Source organism: Arabidopsis thaliana, chromosome 3, assembly GCF_000001735.4.
Source record: "Arabidopsis thaliana chromosome 3, partial sequence".
NCBI lineage: Eukaryota > Viridiplantae > Streptophyta > Magnoliopsida > Brassicales > Brassicaceae > Arabidopsis > Arabidopsis thaliana.
Genome location: NC_003074.8, coordinates 21,279,564 through 21,301,317, shown reverse-complemented (window position 1 = coordinate 21,301,317; position 21,754 = coordinate 21,279,564). Strand labels below are relative to the sequence as shown.

Here is a 21,754-nt window from a genome sequence, read left to right as displayed (position 1 = left end):
TTCATTTAATTACTCTCTCTACCTTGGCCTGTCACTCATGTGTTTAAGAGCTTTAACAAAAATGTAATTTAAGACGCCACAATTTACTAATTCAGGCTGCAAAGCTCGAAACCCTACGTATTTCAGGAATGGAATTTCGAACCCACTAAAATCTTGCTCAGACGAGTCTAAAACCTTTTTGCATACAACTTGTATGTATTTCTTACCACACTCTTACGGTGAACAAAACATAGACCTTATACACACAAGTGCAAGAAAGAGAGAAGTAAAGAGATTTTGAGATGGGCTGATTAAGAAAGGCTTATTTTCGGTTTTTGCTTCTGCCATAATGGGCCTACATACCCTTTTTTTTTTTTGGTAGAAATCTACATACCCTTTCTTTGTTAACTCTCCTATTTATTTGTCCATCAATATCATAGATATATTTTGTTTTGGTCGTTTTAACAAACAAGACTCAGTCTTTGGTAAATGATCAAATACTAAAGAAAATAGAGTGTACTGTATAAAACCCCTCATTTCTTGCCTAATTATATATTGCACTTAACTCTCTTTTTTAGTAACGGTAATCTAAGTAAACAAATTACAAATTGAATCATTGACTTGGTAGGAGTAAGACAAACACTCGTGTAAGGAAAGGAATGTCCATCAGGAGCTTTGATATTAATTTAGAGGCATTTGATAAAGTATCTTACCACATTCATACTCCGTTGACTTTGCTAATTATTTTATATATAAACTAACTCTAAAGTAAAATTTTAAGTATTTATGTTACTTTTAAATACAGGTTTCGACCCAATTGCACATATATCTGTAATCTGAACAATTATTAAATTAGTTGACAAAAAAATAAAAATAAATTTATTTCTATATCAGTTAAATTTTGATAAATCAAAATGCGTTTATCGATTTGTTGGTAGAAGTTTTATAGTGCAAAACCAAAATCATCAACTTGACAGAAAAAGCAAATAACTTTGAGTAATTACATATGTTGGTTGTTTTGTATCGAAGTCAAAAAAATTAGTTAGTTGGGTCCGACGAAAGTGATTAAAAAGAGTCAAAATCGCCGTGTTTGACCTTTTAATTATAAAAAAAAAACAGAACATAAAATAAAGGTGGCCGCTTATTTATGAACCCAAACACGAGCGTATTTACGGTTTCACCCTTAACTTTTTTTTATTTCCAAGGCGCTTAGTTTAAGAACGTGTCACAGACTCCGCTTTCTGTTTAATCCATGAGGTAAAATTCCTGAAACACCCCTGTCTTCGTAATTATTTGTATGATTCATTTCACAGATATATATTTATTTGGTGCTAGAATTTTGTTAGACATTCTATAAAAATAAAGAGTTTTCTAAAATTAAAATGAACAAAAATATTCTAAAAATAAAAAAAATTCTGCAGGAGTTTGAAAAAAAACAATTGGTGGACATTTAACTATTTAAGCCTTAATTTTTTTTGTCGGCATTTAAGCCTTAACTTAAGATCACATATATTCACCAAAAATAATTAAAATCACATATAGGGGTAATATTGTCAATAGTAATTTGGTAAAGCTGAAGGCATTTTGATTTCACATTAGAGTAATGTAATAGTAAGAAACATTCTTTGAAAATTAAAAATTTAAAGTGAAAAAAAGAAACAGACAAAAAAAGAAAAAAAAACAATCATAGAGCAGCTGGAGAAGAAGGGAGGGAAGAAGATTCTCTTGACCTTCCTTCCATCATCATCTCTCTCTCTCTCTCTGTAATTAATTTTTCGCAATTTTAATTTTCGAACAAATGATTTGACGTTCTTCTTGGTATTCACGCGTTGAAAATTTCCACCCTTTCATATATTGTTCTTCACCTCCTTCGTTTTTTTCTCATCCATCTCTTCCAGAATTCTCTTAAAGTTTCCTACTTTCCTGGAATTTCGTCCTCAATCTCTCAAGTTTCATCGGTTTTGATTTGGGTTTGATCGGAAAAGTCATGGGTAATTGTTGCGGAACAGCAGGATCATTGGCTCAAAACGATAACAAACCCAAAAAAGGAAGGAAGAAGCAAAACCCTTTCTCGATTGATTACGGTCTTCACCACGGTGGTGGAGATGGAGGTGGAAGACCTCTTAAGCTTATCGTTTTGAATGATCCAACAGGTCGTGAGATCGAGTCTAAATACACGTTGGGGAGAGAGCTAGGTCGTGGAGAATTCGGTGTTACGTATCTATGTACTGATAAGGAGACAGACGACGTTTTTGCTTGTAAATCGATTTTGAAGAAGAAGCTGAGGACAGCTGTTGATATTGAAGATGTTAGGAGAGAGGTTGAGATTATGAGGCATATGCCTGAGCATCCTAATGTTGTTACTTTGAAGGAGACTTATGAGGATGAGCATGCTGTTCATTTGGTTATGGAGCTTTGTGAAGGTGGTGAATTGTTTGATAGGATTGTTGCTAGAGGGCATTATACTGAGAGAGCTGCTGCTGCTGTCACTAAGACCATCATGGAAGTTGTTCAGGTTCGTCAAGGTTTTTTTGCTGTTTATTGTATCTCTTTAGTCTTTACTTGTTGCAGAATTGCAATGGCCTCGTATAATGTCTTGGTTTGTTACTGGTTTCAGTTTCTTGGACATTATTGACTTGTAGCATTGCTTTAAAGGGCTCAATTTGCTGCAGAAAGATTCAAAATTCGTTTCTTTTCATGTAAATTGAAAGTCTTGTGGAGTGATTTTAGATGTGAGATTAATGAGTGTGTTCTTGCAGGTGTGTCATAAGCATGGGGTAATGCACAGGGACCTGAAACCTGAGAACTTCTTGTTTGGAAACAAGAAGGAGACTGCACCTCTTAAGGCGATTGATTTTGGTCTCTCTGTTTTCTTTAAACCAGGTAATGTGGTCTTTCTGCTCAGTAGATAGCTGATTGCTTTGTGGTTTGTCAATAATCTTAACCCACACCGTTATTTTCTTTGCAGGCGAGAGGTTTAACGAAATCGTTGGTAGTCCGTACTACATGGCTCCCGAGGTGCTAAAACGGAATTATGGTCCAGAAGTTGATATTTGGAGTGCAGGTGTAATTCTTTACATACTGCTATGTGGTGTCCCGCCTTTCTGGGCAGGTTAGTTTTGTCAGTCTATGTTTCCTTCTTCTTGGGCCGTCTGTAGCACATGTTGTCTTCAGGGGTAGTATATGAAGAAGTGATCATAAGAATAATGAACCTGGTCTTCTGTTTTTTTCTATACCATTTTCAGAAACTGAACAAGGAGTTGCACAAGCAATTATTCGATCTGTACTAGACTTCAGAAGGGACCCATGGCCCAAGGTTTCTGAAAACGCAAAAGACCTTATCAGGAAAATGCTTGATCCTGACCAAAAGCGTCGTCTTACAGCTCAACAAGTCCTAGGTACAGATTTATATGATGCAATTTGCTTATATGGAATCTGAGACAGACAAAGAGTATTAATCGGTCTTTGCTTCATTTTCCTCAGATCACCCGTGGTTACAGAATGCAAAGACAGCCCCCAATGTATCATTGGGTGAAACAGTGAGGGCAAGGTTGAAGCAGTTCACCGTCATGAACAAGCTCAAGAAACGAGCACTCAGGGTAAAATACATATTACTTATAAACTATCCGAAAATGTATATCTCTTCTGATCTAAAAAGCCTAACAATAGTTTCGTTTGGTCTTGTTACGTTATCTCGATAGGTTATTGCTGAGCATTTATCAGATGAAGAAGCTTCAGGTATAAGAGAAGGGTTCCAAATAATGGACACAAGCCAAAGAGGGAAGATTAACATCGACGAGCTTAAAATCGGGTTGCAGAAACTTGGTCATGCCATTCCGCAAGATGATTTACAAATTTTGATGGATGCTGTGAGCTTTGATTTACCATTACTTTTCAATACCAGTTTTTGTGTGATTTGAATGCAGTTAACTGAGCTCTGGATGGTTTTCTTCTACTTTGCAGGGAGACATCGATAGAGATGGATATTTGGACTGTGACGAGTTTATTGCCATATCGGTACACCTAAGGAAAATGGGCAATGACGAGCATCTCAAGAAAGCGTTTGCGTTCTTTGATCAAAACAATAACGGATATATCGAAATAGAGGAGTTAAGGGAAGCCTTGTCTGACGAACTTGGTACAAGTGAAGAAGTTGTTGATGCCATTATCCGTGATGTTGACACCGACAAGGTTGGTTAACTTCACCATTTCACTCTCGTTTTCTTGTTGAAAAAAATCCCATCTCATAGAGAACTAACCATCATGAAAATTGTTTTTTTTGTAGGATGGAAGAATAAGTTACGAAGAGTTTGTAACGATGATGAAAACAGGAACAGATTGGAGAAAAGCTTCGAGACAGTACTCGAGAGAACGGTTTAACAGTATCAGTCTCAAACTGATGCAAGATGCGTCGTTGCAGGTCAATGGTGATACAAGATGAGAGAGGCTTAATCTGTGTCACTCACCAGTCTGGAAGATTGAATCAAAGGGATGCAAATCTTTCTTAATTTCTTAATTTTTATCTTCTTGGGTTGCTTTTTTTTTATGACACCACGATTAAAGCTTTTTAGGCATATAAAGTTGTAAGAGTTGTGTGTTTGATATCCTGGCTAATGAGCGAGCTGAGTATGGGGATCAAGAGAGAAAAACCGTGTTGGCCTTTGGCTGTGTGTAGATATTTTGTATAATCTTGTGTTGATAAAAGATAATATCATCAATTTTTCTTGTGATCAATCTGTAATTTTCTATAACCATTCAAGAATTATATGAGTTATGGATTTTGACAATGAGAGCTTGCTTTACAGATAAACTTACACGAGCTTATATCGAATATAGGCATTTTAAATTTAATAATTTCAAAAGAGGTATGTTGCACAGTTGAATGGGCCGCTTATTGTCTGATTTCGGACGATTTTAACCTTCTGGAGTAAGTGAGAAATTGATATTCCATTTTTGCAAGTGGTAGGATGATGTGAAAATAGGTGAAGAAGTGAAAACGATATACCCTAGAATTGGACTTGTAAACCCAAACCGTTTAGTTGACAGTCTGCGATGCATACACAGATACAACGACACAACACTACAACATTAATTAGACTTTCTCGGCTTGAGAAGATGAGGCCAATGAAATGATATTAGAGATGACTTTTCACAAGAAATAAGTACATGTTTTCGTGAAGACATATGAGAAATGTCTTAATAAATAAATTCTTAAGACAAATGCCTATTTTGTAATTAACTCAATTTACACAAAGCCAGATGTACAAATAAAATCAGAAACTAAAGTCCCATTTCGTTTTGTCCTGGTGGTCGACTTTGTCTTTGTGGTCACAGTTTTGTTTTCAAAACTGTACAATGTTTTAAATAAGTATATAACGGAAACTATATTGGCCATAAACTTTTATCAATCCCATATAGCTATAGTAGTCGAGAAGAAGGAAAATTCAGACAAAAATATAATAAACGTCGTTATTGGCTTATCGCAGCATCAAATCTAAACAAGTGGACTAAATATTTGTGTCCTCTATATTATTGTCATCAAGCATAAGACACCAGTCATTTGAATATTTGATCAACAGCCTTATAAAAAATAAAAATTTACAATCATATCTACTCGATGAGTTTGCAACTGTTCATGATATTGATATCCTACAAATCTGATACCCACACAATGTAGATAAAAATAGCATCACTGAACATCTGTTAAGTATTATAATCACAAACATACAAGTGAAAAGCAATTTAACTCAAATCATTGCTTTTTGGTACGTCTAATAAATATCCACCTCGTAGTAGTCTCATCGACACGGGAGACTTACGTGGCTATTTTTGTATTGTTGCCAAATTTTATTGAAAATCAAACAAATCAATCATGCAAAAGGCGTGAGGTTGAACGGTACACGAAGGATACACATGTCCGATGTCGACCTTGTAGTAAATAACAATATGATTTGGAAGGACACTATACATGATTACAGAGTTAACATTATAGTAATCACCGTAATTTATCATTGATTAATCGTCGTATTAAAGTTATATACATAGAGCCAACAAAATTTATAATCGTATCACACACCTAATGATAAAAGTCCAAAGTGAAAAAGGAATCTAGACAAGGACATGGTGAACTGATCAATGCTAATTAAGGAGATACTTTAGATCTTTTAACATTTGATTAAACAGAGCTGACGTGGATGAGACCCACTTGCGCCGTTTCATTACAAAAATTCACCTACGTACGTACTTTTTCTTTCGTTTTTCTTTAATAACTATTTTGGGGGTTAAATGCAATTATTAGGAATGACTGAATAAGAGGACATCATTAAAGAGCTTGATTGTTTTTTCTTTTTTTTCGTTTTATCTGAATCAATAATGAAAAAGAACCAAGTGTTCGAAATGCAAAAACCAACAAAGGAAAACGATAAAAGATAATCCGTAAAATAAGTAATGAGTCGATATATACCAAACTCTATCTTCATAATCCGTACCGATCGACGGACCTACGTACAGTATATATTAGGTTCGATTTAAAACATTATCGTACCATGCATTATTATTTATTAGTGTGTCGTTCCACGAATTATCCACAACAGGAAGTAGCTTTTAGTACGAAAGAGCAGCCAAGTGAATTAACCCGGCTCAAACCGGTCGTCGAGTGTTGACCACACACGTGGTTCCAGATAAGCGGATAAGGATCGTGACATCAAGTGTGAGTATGTGTTACGGTCCGTATCTTAGCGACGTTGTTATGGTTTGCTCCGCAGAGGAGTCAAACTAAAACACAACTTGCATAATACTTTCTCAATTAAAGTAAAGTAATAAACATGTGTCTGTTTATATCGTGTGTTTATAGTATTGGGCGGCTTCGATAGTCGTTTTGTTGAAAAGTTTATATATATTTTGAAGACGGTTCTAAGTACTATGAACCATACATTTTAATGGAATTGCTTCGGTCCTCGGTCCATATATACAATATCTTCCCGAATTTATCAATTTGGTTTTTACAACATATTTCATAATTATCCGGCATAATTACATTATGCATGTAAAGTTTTTATAAGATGTAATAGCGCATATAGAAGAAAAACGACTTGTTCTTTTTTGATAGAGAAAAAAGAAAAAACGATTAAGTTTTGTAACGTTCTCGTTAAAGAGTGAGTATCTTACATGACTACATAATTTCATGCATGCATTATTTTAAGATATTAAAGAGTAATAGTCTCGTCGAAATTATAACATTAAAAAGTGGATTATTCGCCTCGAAGATATCCGATGTCACAATTTTGTCTTCTTTTAGAACATAATGTTGAATCCGAGAATCGAGGTATACCTGAATATCTCGCCAATGTGATAATGTGATATAATCGAGATACCTGAATACCCACTGAACCAGACTCGTGAATTGACTTTGTCCTTAAGTTTTTCAAATTTGATCAGCAATACAGATATGTCATTTCCTAGGACTATAAAAGATATCAAACAAATATTAATTAAAGATATGTAAAACTTATGGGTGAATGATCGGTGATGTATGTGTATATGTTACTGGCATTCCATAATACACGCGATTCAACTAGGAAAAATATACTATAAAAAGAGGCGTATGGAACTACGTTACACGTTTCTTGTACATTTGAGCTTCGTTACGATGATTTGTATCAAGAGTGAAAAATAACTACGATTTATTATTTACAGTTTCAGAATATGATTTGATTCGATGTTTAATATGATTTCTTGCACAGCTAGAAACAACCATAATTTCAACATTTCATATTAGCAATTCCTCCGTTAACAGCCGTTTGACATTTTTAAAGTAGGCTAAAATTTGGGTAAACTGATTTTTTAACTAATATTTTTTAATTTTATATTAACTACAACTATTATTATTATTCGTTTATAAAAATATACGAAATTCAATTTAAATGCTAGTAGTATTTTGGTATTTTTACCAAAAAAAAAACTGACACAATCGAAAGAACGTAGTAAAAAACAAAGTATATTTTTTTTGTAATGAGTTGTCTCTGATTCAGCAATAGGAGAGCGACAAAAATATCACGATTTTTTCTAGCAACTTTTCCATCTCCACGGAAAAAGAGTAATAATATGACACGTGGCAACATCGCAACGGCTCTTACCAAATCTCCTCGCATATATAAAGCGTCTTCTCCGCCACCTTCATTAGCCAAACACACCGTTCTGATTACTGATTCTTCATTGACGGTAGGAGTCACCACTTTTGGCGGCGATTCCTTGTTCTCTATTTTTTTTGCACAAGCAACATTTAGCTTCTGCAAACTCCAGTTCATCTCTCAACCCTCATATCGCCGTGTTTTCTCGCTCTAGTACCGCGAGCTCGGACGAACCAGGAAGCAATCCGGTGAGTACTTCTGGTTTCATTGTTATGTTTCGAACTCAAATTTTGATTGAATGTTTTAATTCATTGTTTCGAATTTGCTAGACCTTTAGGGGTATGAGCAGATAATTGGTATCTCAAAATGGCATCTTAGATTCATGTTCCGTTTTTGGAAAGATTCTAATTTGGATTTTGTTTGTTTAATTCCTCTTGAAGGATCTGTTTCTTAACGTTGTTGGTTTATCCCTTGTGATTATCTGATACAGTTAATCTAGAAGCGGTGTTGAGAAGATGACGATTACATCAAATATCTCTGTACAGAACGATAACCTCGTTGTTCAAGGGAAGACTATCCTTACCAAAATCCCTGACAACATTATCCTAACTCCGGTTACCGGTAATGGATTCGTTTCCGGTTCATTTATAGGCGCGACGTTTGAACAAAGCAAGAGTCTTCATGTGTTCCCCATCGGTGTATTGGAGTAAGCACCTAAATATACCTGTTCCTCTGATATAGCGTCTTTCTATAACTTATTTGAGCAATACGCAGGTCCTTTGATGGTTTGTTTAAGCAAATTGTTTTTAAATCTTTCTCAGGGGTCTTCGGTTCATGTGCTGTTTCCGGTTTAAGCTATGGTGGATGACTCAGAGAATGGGAAGCTGTGGAAAAGACATTCCTTTGGAGACACAGTTCATGCTACTGGAAAGCAAGGATGAGGTTGAAGGGAATGGGGATGATGCTCCTACTGTTTATACCGTCTTTCTCCCTCTCCTTGAAGGCCAGTTCAGAGCTGTTCTGCAAGGAAATGAGAAGAATGAGATTGAGATTTGTTTTGAGAGTGGTAGGGGAATTTGTTGTACAGATTATCCATAGAAATGAGCTCACAACTTCCAGACCAGAATTGAAATTTCGTTTTTGGTTGATTTTGTGTTTGCAGGAGATAAGGCGGTGGAAACTAGCCAGGGAACTCACCTTGTTTATGTTCATGCTGGAACCAATCCCTTTGAAGTTATCAGACAATCCGTAAAGTATGTTTGCAAAATAGCCAAAATATTATGTTATGTCTCTGTTTCATTGATGTGAAGGTTATATATGTTTTCTTATGCGGCAATCCTTGTATTTTACAGGGCTGTGGAGAGACACATGCAGACATTTCATCATCGTGAGAAGAAGAAGGTGATTGAACATTTCATGGCTTTGGTCACAACAAGAGTTCAATCTGATTTTATATGATCTCATCATTGTCTTTGACTTTGTTTGTTTAGCTTCCTTCTTTCCTAGACTGGTTTGGCTGGTGCACATGGGACGCTTTCTACACAGATGTGACTGCCGAGGGTGTTGATGAAGGCCTTAAAAGGTACCTTCATATGGAAGTAGAGTGGCATATTGTTAATATACTTGTAATTGCTTACCGCAGTATAAGTTTATTGAGTCTCTGATGTGTTTGGTTTATTGCAGTCTTTCTGAAGGAGGTACCCCTCCGAAGTTTCTGATCATAGACGATGGTTGGCAACAAATAGAAAACAAAGAGAAAGATGAAAACTGCGTTGTTCAGGAAGGAGCACAGTAAGATCTCTCGGTCTTTTATTTTTGTAGTCACATAGATGGGCATCTTAAATATGTCCTCAGTTCACCAAATAATAGTCCAGCAAAACTAGATCGAGGCTTGAGTACTTTAAACTAAAGTTCATGTGGTTGAAAGAAAATAAGATTCATCTATTTCAATCTATGCATTGGAATTGTCGAATCCTTAGTTCATAAGCCGAGTGTGAGTGTGCTCACTAGACAGCTCGAGCTTGAGGATATTCTACAGTTGTTACCATAATATTTTGTTGGTAATTGCTAACTTTTTCTGCATTCTTATGTATGCAGGTTTGCTACTAGGCTTGTTGGTATCAAGGAGAATGCAAAATTTCAGAAGAGTGATCAGAAGGATACGCAAGTGTCAGGACTAAAGAGTGTAGTTGACAATGCGAAGCAGCGCCATAATGTGAAGTATGTCCTTTCTTCTTAATTTACAACACTCTGGTCTTCAAGCTGATTGTTTAATCACAACATCAAGCATTTGACAAAAAACATTGCATACTTATGGCTTGACTTCTTTATCCACAGGCAAGTTTATGCATGGCATGCTTTAGCTGGATACTGGGGTGGAGTAAAACCCGCTGCTTCTGGAATGGAACACTATGATAGTGCATTAGCATACCCAGTTCAGTCTCCAGGTGTCTTAGGGAACCAACCAGATATAGTAATGGACAGCCTTGCTGTTCATGGTCTCGGACTTGTCAATCCGAAGAAAGTTTTCAACTTCTACAACGAACTGCATTCATACTTGGCTTCATGTGGTATAGATGGAGTCAAAGTTGACGTCCAGAACATCATTGAAACCCTAGGTGCTGGTCTTGGCGGGAGAGTCTCTCTCACTCGTAGCTACCAGCAAGCTTTAGAAGCTTCAATTGCCCGGAACTTCACAGATAATGGTTGCATATCTTGCATGTGTCACAACACAGACGGACTTTACAGCGCAAAACAAACCGCTATTGTTAGAGCTTCCGATGATTTCTACCCAAGAGATCCTGCTTCTCACACCATCCACATTGCATCGGTTGCATACAACAGCCTTTTCCTTGGAGAGTTCATGCAACCTGACTGGGATATGTTCCATGTAAGTAAAGAGACATTTTATTTTTTTTACAAGTCTAAGAAGTATGAGTTCACTTGTAACTGAAGCTTTGATGTCTTCAGAGTCTACACCCAACTGCAGAGTACCATGCTGCAGCGCGTGCAGTGGGTGGATGCGCAATCTATGTCAGGTAAAGCTCTCCTCTCATCCTTAACTTGATTCTTGTTCTGACTAGGTAATGTTTTAATCTGAGGGTTTAACTGGAGATATGTTTTTTTTTTTCAAATTATATGAGCAGTGATAAGCCAGGCAACCACAACTTTGATCTATTGAGGAAGCTGGTTCTTCCTGATGGTTCAGTTCTTCGGGCTAAGCTCCCGGGTAGGCCTACCCGTGACTGCTTATTCGCTGATCCAGCTAGAGATGGAATCAGGTTTGCCTGCTTTCTAACTAACTCTTCTCTTCTTTATTTTCCACTCCTAAGACTAAGCCTAAGCCTAACTAACACCTGCGGAAACTGAATTCTTTTCAGCTTGCTCAAGATCTGGAACATGAATAAGTTTACTGGTATTGTTGGTGTATTCAATTGTCAAGGTGCTGGTTGGTGCAAGGAAACGAAGAAGAACCAGATCCATGATACTTCTCCTGGCACACTCACGGGTTCAATCCGTGCGGATGATGCTGATCTAATCTCTCAAGTGGCTGGTGAAGATTGGAGTGGAGATTCAATAGTCTATGCATACAGATCAGGTATAAAAATCAATCAATCTACTTTCCTCAAATAAGAAAAAAACTTGAAACTTCAGATCAATACTAAAAGCATGAGCTTGGTTTTGATTTACAGGTGAGGTGGTAAGACTACCTAAAGGTGCTTCAATTCCTCTCACCCTCAAAGTCCTTGAATATGAACTCTTCCACATCTCTCCTTTGAAGGTACGTTTTGTCTTGTTGTATATTACCATGACTTGGATTGATAACAACTTGGAGTCATAATGTGAATGACGAAATTTGGCTATACAGGAAATCACTGAAAACATTTCGTTCGCACCAATAGGACTTGTAGACATGTTCAACTCAAGTGGAGCAATCGAGTCGATTGATATCAATCACGTGACCGACAAGAATCCTGAATTCTTCGATGGAGAGATCTCCTCGGCTTCTCCCGCGCTCAGCGATAACCGTTCTCCAACAGCTCTGGTATCTGTCAGTGTCAGAGGCTGTGGTCGTTTTGGAGCTTACTCTTCTCAGCGTCCTCTAAAATGCGCCGTTGAAAGCACAGAGACTGATTTCACGTACGACGCCGAGGTTGGGCTTGTGACTTTGAATCTGCCGGTGACGAGGGAGGAAATGTTCAGATGGCATGTTGAGATTCTGGTCTAGACCACCAATAAGTTATTTTTTTTCACCAATTTGTCATTCATCATTTTGTAGTATAAAGGCATCAATAAATTAGGAAATTAATGGTCATTCTTCGCTTTGTAATAATGTAATCTCGTCAAGTTGGGGAAGCACCGTCCCCTTGTAGTTTCGTTCTAATAATATAGTACCTTAAAACAAATAATTTGCTCCTAAATTCCTAATTAACTATTTTTCGGCTTTCCTCTCAAATGAAACTGTGAGTTTTTTTAGTGTTGGCCAACCTCAAGTCCCCAATTAGAAATAGTCGTTGAAGTAATTATCCAAAATTAAATCCTGGTTATTTGGTCTATTTGGAACCAAAGCCTAATGATTTTATTTTTAGAATATTTTTTCTGATAAAGAGGGTAATTATATATATATTTAGAATTGTTGGCGCTTTACAAATCTAAAGTCGTCTTAGCCAAACAATTCGAAAACCGACACTCTTACAAGTTACAATACCTAAAAAATCAGAAGAAGTTCCAGGTAGAGTACGTAATTTAAAGGGTCAATACGAATAATGATGACAAGTCAGTTATATGATGATCATAAACTTTTTGACGCCTTACATACTATTCGCACCAACGAAATTAACAGATACTAGTACTATTATATATTTTGAACAATGAAATGTGTATGGATTAGTACGTCATCATCTCGTCTCTTCAAACTTCATTTTGTTGTACGACAATCCATATATGAGCTAACTAATATTTGTGTTCCATATTTTACTTGTTTGGTGTAAAAAAAACGCATATACGAATATTTTACTCTGTTTTTTTCTTCATCTAGCTATTTTTTTTTTGTTGATATTTTTCCATGGAACGTAACATAGTGCAACATTAATTTCAAAAAATTAAAAAACCCCAAAACATTAGTTAGCTCATAAATACACGATCAACCCAATTCGAAGCACGGAATCCCAAAGAATTCAAACGTACATGTCTTTTCCATCTTTTTCAGTGTTTAAGTTTATCTTTCTTTGCTCTTTTACCTACACCAAGTAGTAATATTTTAAAAATGAAATAGTGAAATAGTGACATCCACGAAAACGATGTGCAAGTTGAATCGTAACCATTAATTAAGAAAAATACAAGAGATAAATTCAAAGAAGGAAGCAATAACTAAGGCCAAGTTATAACAATGACTAGATAAATTTCCAAAGACATGACTCTCGACCATACCTTTAGGTCTCTCAAGCAAACTACGCACATGCCTTTAACTTCTGCCTATTTTTACACCATACGCGCATCTACATATTAACACTAGTATATACAAATATTTGTATTAATTAATTGGTAATTACAAAACAATTAGATAAAGTATAATAAGGATAAGTACGTGATCTTTTGTGCTTATTAATCGATAGGAATATATGTATGGGCATCAAGTCTTCACCATTGTTCATGATGTCCCATGCATTGTAGTATTTTTGTAGGTTTCTTTAAGCCGCAACCCGGTTGGCCGCTAGTTTCTTTGAAATTATACTAAAAGACACCTTTGAAATCATAGAAAACAATGCTTGACATGGTTTCAATAACAAAATACTAAACTTTAAATAATTGACATATTAGTAAATCATAAGATTCATAACTAAATTTCCAAAGTAACTTGGTATTTTTATTTTTATTTTGGAAGAAAATTGGTATTTTCATTATGATAAATTAATGTATGGTTTTAATTAACTAATTAATGAACCATATATACCAAATTTCACGAGACGTGTTGTACTAACTACTAAAGACTTTTGAGACTAATATTTTTCATCATTTGGGAGTTGAATGCAAAGTTGTTCCCGATAAACTTTTCAGTTGATTTTCAAGCAAATTAGATCTTGTTGGCGTTATTATTTACCATACCATTTCAATCATTACATTAGGTATTTGCCGTTTACGTATTTACACTTCTTATTTGAATTTGGTACTTTGGCACATTTACACTTCTTACGTATATATCATCCTAACTTTCTTCGAAAGTAAATGAATTTTAACTATTTCAAATAAGTATTGATAACTGACCATGACCCTAGTTAATTAAAAGTCCACAACATAGCAATATGCACTTTTTCGACATGAACTTAATGAGTTCATTCTAATCTCACGAGTACGCCTAACAATTTAATTTCGGTATACCAATTCATGTTGGTTTAATGATTAGTAATTTATTAGAGGATGGAAATCAGGTGTCAAACTATTTCGTTACAATTTTAATCATGTCTGGTTAAGGAATTATGATTAACATTTTAGATAGCAAAAATATTCAGATTTTCACATATCCAAGACAATAATCCAGATAAGTCCTCTGTCTTTTTTTTTCTTAAACTCTCATGTTAGTTACAACTTACAAGTCTATGACGTCGTTTGTGGGAACTTTTGAAAAATAATGAGAAACGCATGTAGTTTAATACTCGATGCTCGGAACTATGTGAGTTTTAAAATAAACATGCCAATTTTCAAAGAAAAATATGAGATTTAATATGCGAAATGCGATACAAAGAAATATGATGAATACAGTATATTGTTTTCTGCAGATTTTCCTAAACGATGATATCATCAGAGCCTCATAGACACAGACAAAAACAGAAGAACCAAGAAATAACAAAAGGAACCCAAAACTTTGAGAGACACAGGACACAACGACGTTTTCTTGTCACTTTTGCTGATTTTTGTTTTCTATTCTTTTCTAACTTTTGATATAATACATCACGCATTGCTTAGCTCAGTAATTACACATGATGAAATGTTACTGTGAATAGTATATGATGATGAAAATTAACTCTTTTTCTAATTTACAGAAAAAAATACGTAACTAATTAAACTGTGAAACTCTCAATGTAAAATTAAAACAATTAAAAAAAAAATAGGGGGGAGAGGAGGTAAGGCTTGAAGCTTAAAGTGATGTTTTCGTATCAATCTCAATTTCTCTCCATACCTCCAAGTACGCCATTAAAACTTTAATAAACCTAACTTTTTTCCTCCTTCAATTCGTCTATAAATACTTACACCCTCCCACTTCTTCAATTTCATATTACACAATCCCAAACAAGACAGGCAAACATTCTCATCTCACTCACAAGAAAACAGCACACATTCTTTTTTCTGCAAAACCGATCAAAATCGAAATGGCCCGTTGTTGCAGACATCTTGCTGTTTTCTTATGCGTTCTTTTGATGCTCTCGTTGTGTAAAGCTTTGAGTAGCAACGTTGATGATGGATATGGTCATGAAGATGGAAGTTTTGAATCCGATAGCTTGCTCAAGCTCAACAACGATGATGTTCTTAGCTTGATAAGCTCAGACGAAACCACTTTGGAAGCATCAACCGTTAGTGTTTCAAACTTCGGAGCCAAAGGAGATGGAAAAACTGATGATACTCAGGTTAGTTGTATTCTGTCTAAACATATATGTTTGTTGGATATAAACTTTATTAATATCAATAATTAGTTACGGAATTTCCAAATTCCGGTGTGAAAAGATATAACGATCATAGTTTTTTAAAAGATATAGATATGTTTTATTTTGTATTGATGATGCATGCATAAGTATGGGTGTGAAATATATGCTTAGGCCTTCAAGAAAGCATGGAAGAAAGCATGTTCAACAAATGGAGTTACTACTTTCTTGGTTCCTAAAGGAAAGACTTATCTCCTTAAGTCTACTCGATTTAGAGGCCCATGCAAATCCTTACGTAACTTTCAGGTAATATTTGTGTTTTTGTTTTTGCAACTTTACTCAGTAATCTTCAATTAATTAGTTGTTTTTTTTGTCACTGATTAACTGCAGATCCTAGGCACTTTATCAGCATCTACGAAACGTTCAGATTACAAAGACAAAAACCATTGGCTTATCTTAGAGGACGTTAACAATCTATCAATCGACGGTGGCTCGACGGGAATTATTAATGGCAACGGAAAAACCTGGTGGCAGAACTCATGCAAAATCGACAAATCTAAGGTATGCACATATATAGTCCACCAATAGCTTCATATACATATAGTTTATTTAAATAATACCTAAGTAATTGTCACAATGTTAATTAGTCAAATTTTCTTTGTCATCATATTAATATTAATTGGTTACATTTTATTTTTGTATGCAGCCATGCACAAAAGCTCCAACGGTAAGTAAACACATCTCCATGTATATGTATTGATTGATTAATTTCTTCACATCTAAACTACGTGAACGTTTGATATTGATATTTGCAAGTGGGTGTGTTTATGCAAACGCAGGCTCTTACTTTATACAATTTAAAGAATTTGAATGTGAAGAATCTGAGGGTGAAAAATGCGCAGCAGATTCAGATTTCAATTGAGAAATGCAACAAAGTTGAAGTTAGTAATGTTGAGATCACTGCTCCGGGCGATAGTCCCAACACAGATGGTATCCATATCACTAATACTCAAAACATTCGAGTCTCCAACTCAGATATCGGAACAGGTAATGATTCATATATTGTTAACTTAGTGGTGTATATATGTATAACAAATGCATGCTAAGGCTAAACTAAGGATGTTAGCTATCATTTATTGATTCGTAAATAATCAGAATGTTCTTGGTTTGCTTCTATATAGGTGATGATTGTATATCCATTGAGGATGGAACGCAAAATCTTCAAATCTTTGATTTAACTTGCGGCCCCGGTCACGGGATCAGGTAAATCAAAACATATTTTTTTTTCTTTCAAATCCTAATATAAGAGTAGTGAAACTATATTATATTTTAAAGTATTGATGTTAATTTGATGGTTCTTACAATTCAATGAAGTAAGTATATAAACTAATATATTGATCTTTGTTTAATCTTTATGATGAGAAGCATTGGGAGCTTGGGGGACGACAATTCGAAAGCTTATGTCTCGGGAATTAATGTGGATGGTGCTAAGTTCTCTGAGAGTGACAATGGAGTTAGGATTAAGACTTATCAGGTGGCTGATTTTGATTATCTTCACAAACACTCCACTCAAATTTGCACCATATGTTTTGAAATTGTCAATAACAACCCCTAATGATTTCAGGGAGGATCAGGAACTGCCAAGAACATTAAATTTCAAAATATTCGAATGGAAAACGTCAAGAATCCGATCATAATCGACCAGGACTACTGCGACAAGGACAAATGCGAAGACCAAGTAATTGATTGATCGATTAATATTTTTTTCTTCTTCTTACTAGACAAGCATTCACTCGGATTGAAAATGTGAAATATGTTATCAGGAGTCGGCAGTGCAAGTGAAAAACGTTGTGTACAAGAACATATCTGGTACGAGCGCTACGGATGTGGCGATAACGTTGAATTGCAGCGAGAAGTATCCATGTCAAGGGATTGTGCTTGAGAACGTGAAAATAAAAGGAGGAACAGCTTCTTGCAAAAATGCCAATGTTAAAAATCAAGGCACCGTTTCTCCTAAATGCTCTTAACTGAGCTAATTATGTAATGCACATACACATATTTACATAGATATGCATATTTATATATAGCATGTATATTGTACTACATGCATTGCTTCTTAATACATGTAGTAAAGATATATGCAAAAATAGTCGAAAGATTTGTTTACATATAAAATCACCAATATTTATTGTTATTGTATTTTCATGAATAAAGTAATAAGATTATTTGTCTAATATTTTGATTTACTAGTACTAGAAATGAAAAGGAATATGCACAATTTCAGCATTATAGTTTGGTAGGCAAAATGGAGTGAGAATAGAGTTTCATAGTATATACTAAGGTTCTTAATTGTGCAAATAGTTGATACAAGTCACATGGGCCAAGTTTGTAAATCTTAAATCGAAATATGCCTTCTTCTTTTTTTGCATGAAAATGCTAGTAATTTATAAGTGTGTTTTTCAATAAGAGATGCTAAATACCAAAATTAACCTAGTTTTCAGTGAGCGCTTGCATTATTGTGGCCTACTTTACTCTTTAGTCCATTCAATAATCAATGTACTTACATAAAAATGTTAAATCCCATAATCAACCAAAAGGACCAAGGCATTTAAGCGAACCCTTAGAGCATCCTCAATGGTAGTTTTTAAGCTTAAGTCTCTTAAACAAAATTGAAGTGTAAGTATAGATAAATAATATTTTTAATTATGGGTTTCTTAAATTTGGTGAAACCAAGACCAATTATCTCTTAACTAAGAGACAATTTGCCTAGATTTCATCAAAGTTAAGAGACTTATGAATATTTAAATCATATAAATTTTTTATTCTTTGTTAAGAAACTTGTTTAAAATCCCCCATTAAGGATGCTCTTATGTTTTGGCCTACTTTACCAAAAGTCCATTGTATTAAATGATTTACTTTTTACGTGAATGTTCCTCTTATTTTGTTGCTATAAGGATAAAGTAAATCTTGGTGTTTTTTTTGGTTAATGCCGTTGCTCTTTAATCTCAACGGATTTATTTAAAGTTAAAAGTTGACAAAGAACTTTGCTTTTGTTCTTTCTTTTGAAAGACATAAATAATCATAAAACATCTGAGGAAATTCCGAAATCAATGTCCGTAGACTAAGGTACATAACAAAAAAAGGAACATGTTTTCAAAATTAATGATATTACATAGTGTTAAAGCTAAAACGAAGAATGTAGTTTTACCCTTTTTTTTACTTCACTTCTTGGTTTGCTCCTCGGCTGCTGGCTTACTCCGCTCTTCCGCCGTTGCTGGCGGTGGCGGCGGTGGAGGTGAAGGAGCAGCGGATACGGCAGGAATGCCGGCATCGATGCAGCTACGACACTTTCTCTCGACCCAACCTTCGATGTCGTGGTCTCCGCCGTGAGATAAGTGGCGACCGCCACAAAGCCGAGCGAAAACGCCGGCTAAGACGGATAAAATGGTGATGACGGCTAAGACAACAACGAGTGTTTCTATTGAACGGTGGTCCGAGTTGTGACTCGGCTGGTCTTGGGAGGGTGGGTCTATATAAATGGTGGTTGGTGTGGTGCTGAGTTGGTCATCGAGCCTTGCCGTGGCTCCGAACATGAGAGAGACAGTGTGAGAAGAGGAAGAGAGAGAGTTTCAGGTGAGCTTGTGGGAGCAAAGGTTTAAGACTTGATTGAAGTAGAGAGAGTGGGGTTAATTATATCGACTTTAAGAAAACAAATTACTTTCATTAAAAAAAAAATGTTACTCCTAAAAAAACATCTTTATAACATTGAATACTAATGGTCTCATTGTAATTATGATGGTTTCTTTTTCCTTTTCTATCCATGATTCTATGAACTTAATTGGTTCATAGGCATTGAATTTAAGGATATTTATGTATATGTATATATATGTGAAAAACATACAATGAGAAAAATAAAAAAGTTTTTTGCTTTTGTTTTTGACGTAAATAGTAAAACAGTTTATATATGAAAAAATTAAAATTCGCAATTCCCAATTTGTCCTCAGTGTGTGTAAAAACCAAAAACCACATGCATTTGGTTAAAACGAAGAGGTGTTTGTTTTGTTGTCCCCATTACTCCTTCAATGACCACCACCCTCTCTCTCTGCCACTTCTACTCTCCCCTATTGAGTCCTCTTTGACTCAACTAACCATTACTTACTCTTACAAAATAAATGTGATAATCATGACTATATATATATATATATATATATATAAATTCATTTTTATCTGTGAACTCACTAGTAACTAATTTAGATTTTTACGTGGTCTTGTCTTTTTATTTGTCTGTTGATTTTTGGCAGGTAATATCAATGGTGGGGTTTGTTCATCTTGTTCTATCTCTGTATCTTCTTATTTTTAAATATGTCAATGTGTCAGCTCAATAATGTTTATGCAGTGAAAAAATTATCACCCCAAAAAAATATTTTTCAAGAAACATGCAATAACTGACACAGAAAAAAAAAACGAATCAAGAAACAGTCATTACATTACACGAATCATATGTTGGGCCTTAGTTTAGTAATGGGCTTATAAACCCAATAAGCTCATTTTAGCCAGAAAACCCTAACTATCTCTTCTCGTCTGGAGATATAAGTAGAATCATTTTTTGCCGCCGTTTCTCGCTAACACACCGAAAACTGAATCAAATCTCCTAGCTCTTCTACGCAAAATCGAGTGCATCGACAATGGCGGAACGTGGTGTCGAACGTGGTGGAGATCGCGGCGATTTCGGACGTGGATTCGGTGGTCGCGGCGGTGGAAGAGGTGGTCCGAGAGGTCGTGGTCGCCGTGCAGGTCGTGCTCCAGAGGAGGAGAAATGGGTGCCAGTGACTAAGCTTGGTCGTCTCGTAAAGGAAGGTAAGATCACAAAGATTGAGCAGATCTACCTCCATTCTCTCCCAGTCAAGGAGTACCAGATCATAGATTTACTCGTCGGTCCTTCATTGAAAGACGAAGTGATGAAAATCATGCCGGTTCAAAAACAAACCAGAGCCGGTCAGAGAACGAGATTCAAGGCCTTCATCGTCGTCGGAGATAGTAACGGTCACGTCGGATTAGGAGTCAAATGCTCCAAGGAAGTTGCGACGGCGATCAGAGGCGCGATCATTCTCGCGAAATTGTCTGTGGTTCCGATACGAAGAGGTTATTGGGGTAACAAGATTGGAAAACCACATACGGTTCCGTGTAAGGTAACCGGGAAATGTGGATCTGTTACTGTACGTATGGTTCCAGCTCCGAGAGGTTCTGGTATTGTGGCGGCTAGAGTTCCTAAGAAGGTTCTTCAATTCGCTGGAATTGATGATGTCTTTACTTCTTCTAGAGGATCCACCAAAACTCTTGGAAACTTCGTCAAGGTATGTACTTTCACAATGGCTGTTTTGGTTTGATGAACTCTGAATTAGGCAGTGAAAAAGTAATCATTACCAGTTAAGTGAATTTATATTGAAGATTAGGATTTAGCTGATTGTATTGGTTTGAGCATGTGAGTTTGTGTTTAAGATTGCTTGAATTGAAATGCTTTAGGTTGTTTGATTACGCTAAATTCTGACTAATGTAATTCAAATTGTTGTTGTTTTTTTTTGGTCAGGCAACATTTGATTGTCTGCAGAAGACATACGGATTCCTTACACCGGAATTCTGGAAAGAGACGAGATTCTCAAAATCACCATACCAAGAGCACACTGATTTCTTGCTTATACCTCCTGGCGTCAAGATCAGCGAGGTTGTTGTAGACAAAAGCGTAGAGTAATACCACTTTATCTTGTTACATGAGACTTGAGTGTTGTCAAAAGCTCAAGTCAGATTTTGTTCCAACCTTGGTTTTTTGATTTGTCGGTTATAATGTCTTTAGTAATCTAGATACGTATCTGTTTTACACTTTGAATTCAATCATACGAATCTTCTTATAATTGGGGTTTACGGCTTGAAACAATATGGAATTTGGATCTAGCAGTGAATGATATAAGGTATGATTACAACGAGATTTATATAATCTACCTGGAAAATATG

At 35.6% G+C, this 21,754-nt stretch overlaps 5 protein-coding genes across 8 annotated transcripts; 4 read left to right on the top strand and 1 right to left on the bottom strand.

Moving 5' to 3' along the window:
• Positions 1–1,613: 1,613 nt before the first annotated feature.
• CPK32 (calcium-dependent protein kinase 32) lies at positions 1,614–4,861 on the top strand. Of its 2 annotated transcripts, NM_115613.4 has the most exons (8): positions 1,614–2,494; positions 2,739–2,862; positions 2,948–3,091; positions 3,225–3,377; positions 3,463–3,578; positions 3,681–3,848; positions 3,943–4,170; positions 4,265–4,861. In NM_115613.4, the coding sequence occupies exons 1-8, from the start codon at positions 1,967–1,969 to the stop codon at positions 4,418–4,420; spliced, it is 1,617 nt and encodes a 538-aa protein (NP_191312.2). In that variant the 5' UTR covers positions 1,614–1,966; the 3' UTR covers positions 4,421–4,861. The 2 variants fall into 2 exon arrangements, with proteins under 2 accessions (NP_191312.2, NP_001326797.1); NM_001339876.1 differs by having other exon boundaries at positions 1,629–2,494; positions 3,681–4,170; positions 4,265–4,797.
• Positions 4,862–8,146: 3,285 nt separating this feature from the next.
• Positions 8,147–12,576, top strand: SIP2 (seed imbibition 2). 3 transcript variants are annotated; one of them, NM_115612.3, is made up of 14 exons: positions 8,147–8,356; positions 8,599–8,814; positions 8,930–9,174; positions 9,271–9,361; positions 9,461–9,509; positions 9,599–9,690; positions 9,792–9,899; positions 10,206–10,328; positions 10,446–10,998; positions 11,079–11,146; positions 11,255–11,389; positions 11,489–11,706; positions 11,801–11,889; positions 11,977–12,576. In NM_115612.3, the coding sequence occupies exons 2-14, from the start codon at positions 8,624–8,626 to the stop codon at positions 12,334–12,336; spliced, it is 2,322 nt and encodes a 773-aa protein (NP_191311.1). In that variant the 5' UTR covers positions 8,147–8,356; positions 8,599–8,623; the 3' UTR covers positions 12,337–12,576. The 3 variants fall into 3 exon arrangements, with proteins under 3 accessions (NP_191311.1, NP_974451.1, NP_850715.1); NM_202722.1 differs by having other exon boundaries at positions 8,160–8,356; positions 11,551–11,706; positions 11,977–12,553; NM_180384.1 differs by having other exon boundaries at positions 8,160–8,356; positions 12,011–12,553.
• Positions 12,577–15,376: 2,800 nt separating this feature from the next.
• On the top strand, positions 15,377–17,980 carry ADPG1 (Pectin lyase-like superfamily protein). Its single transcript, NM_115611.2, has 9 exons — positions 15,377–15,730; positions 15,920–16,051; positions 16,136–16,306; positions 16,452–16,472; positions 16,585–16,792; positions 16,927–17,008; positions 17,171–17,279; positions 17,370–17,483; positions 17,569–17,980. The coding sequence occupies exons 1-9, from the start codon at positions 15,476–15,478 to the stop codon at positions 17,770–17,772; spliced, it is 1,296 nt and encodes a 431-aa protein (NP_191310.1). The 5' UTR covers positions 15,377–15,475; the 3' UTR covers positions 17,773–17,980.
• Positions 17,981–18,726: 746 nt separating this feature from the next.
• AT3G57500 (fission regulator-like protein) lies at positions 18,727–19,514 on the bottom strand. Its single transcript, NM_115610.4, has one exon. The coding sequence runs from the start codon at positions 19,336–19,338 to the stop codon at positions 18,967–18,969; it is 372 nt and encodes a 123-aa protein (NP_191309.2). The 5' UTR covers positions 19,339–19,514; the 3' UTR covers positions 18,727–18,966.
• A 739-nt stretch (positions 19,515–20,253) lies between these two features.
• Positions 20,254–21,722, top strand: AT3G57490 (Ribosomal protein S5 family protein). The gene is made up of 2 exons (NM_115609.3): positions 20,254–21,099; positions 21,333–21,722. The coding sequence occupies exons 1-2, from the start codon at positions 20,431–20,433 to the stop codon at positions 21,492–21,494; spliced, it is 831 nt and encodes a 276-aa protein (NP_191308.1). The 5' UTR covers positions 20,254–20,430; the 3' UTR covers positions 21,495–21,722.
• Positions 21,723–21,754: the final 32 nt, after the last annotated feature.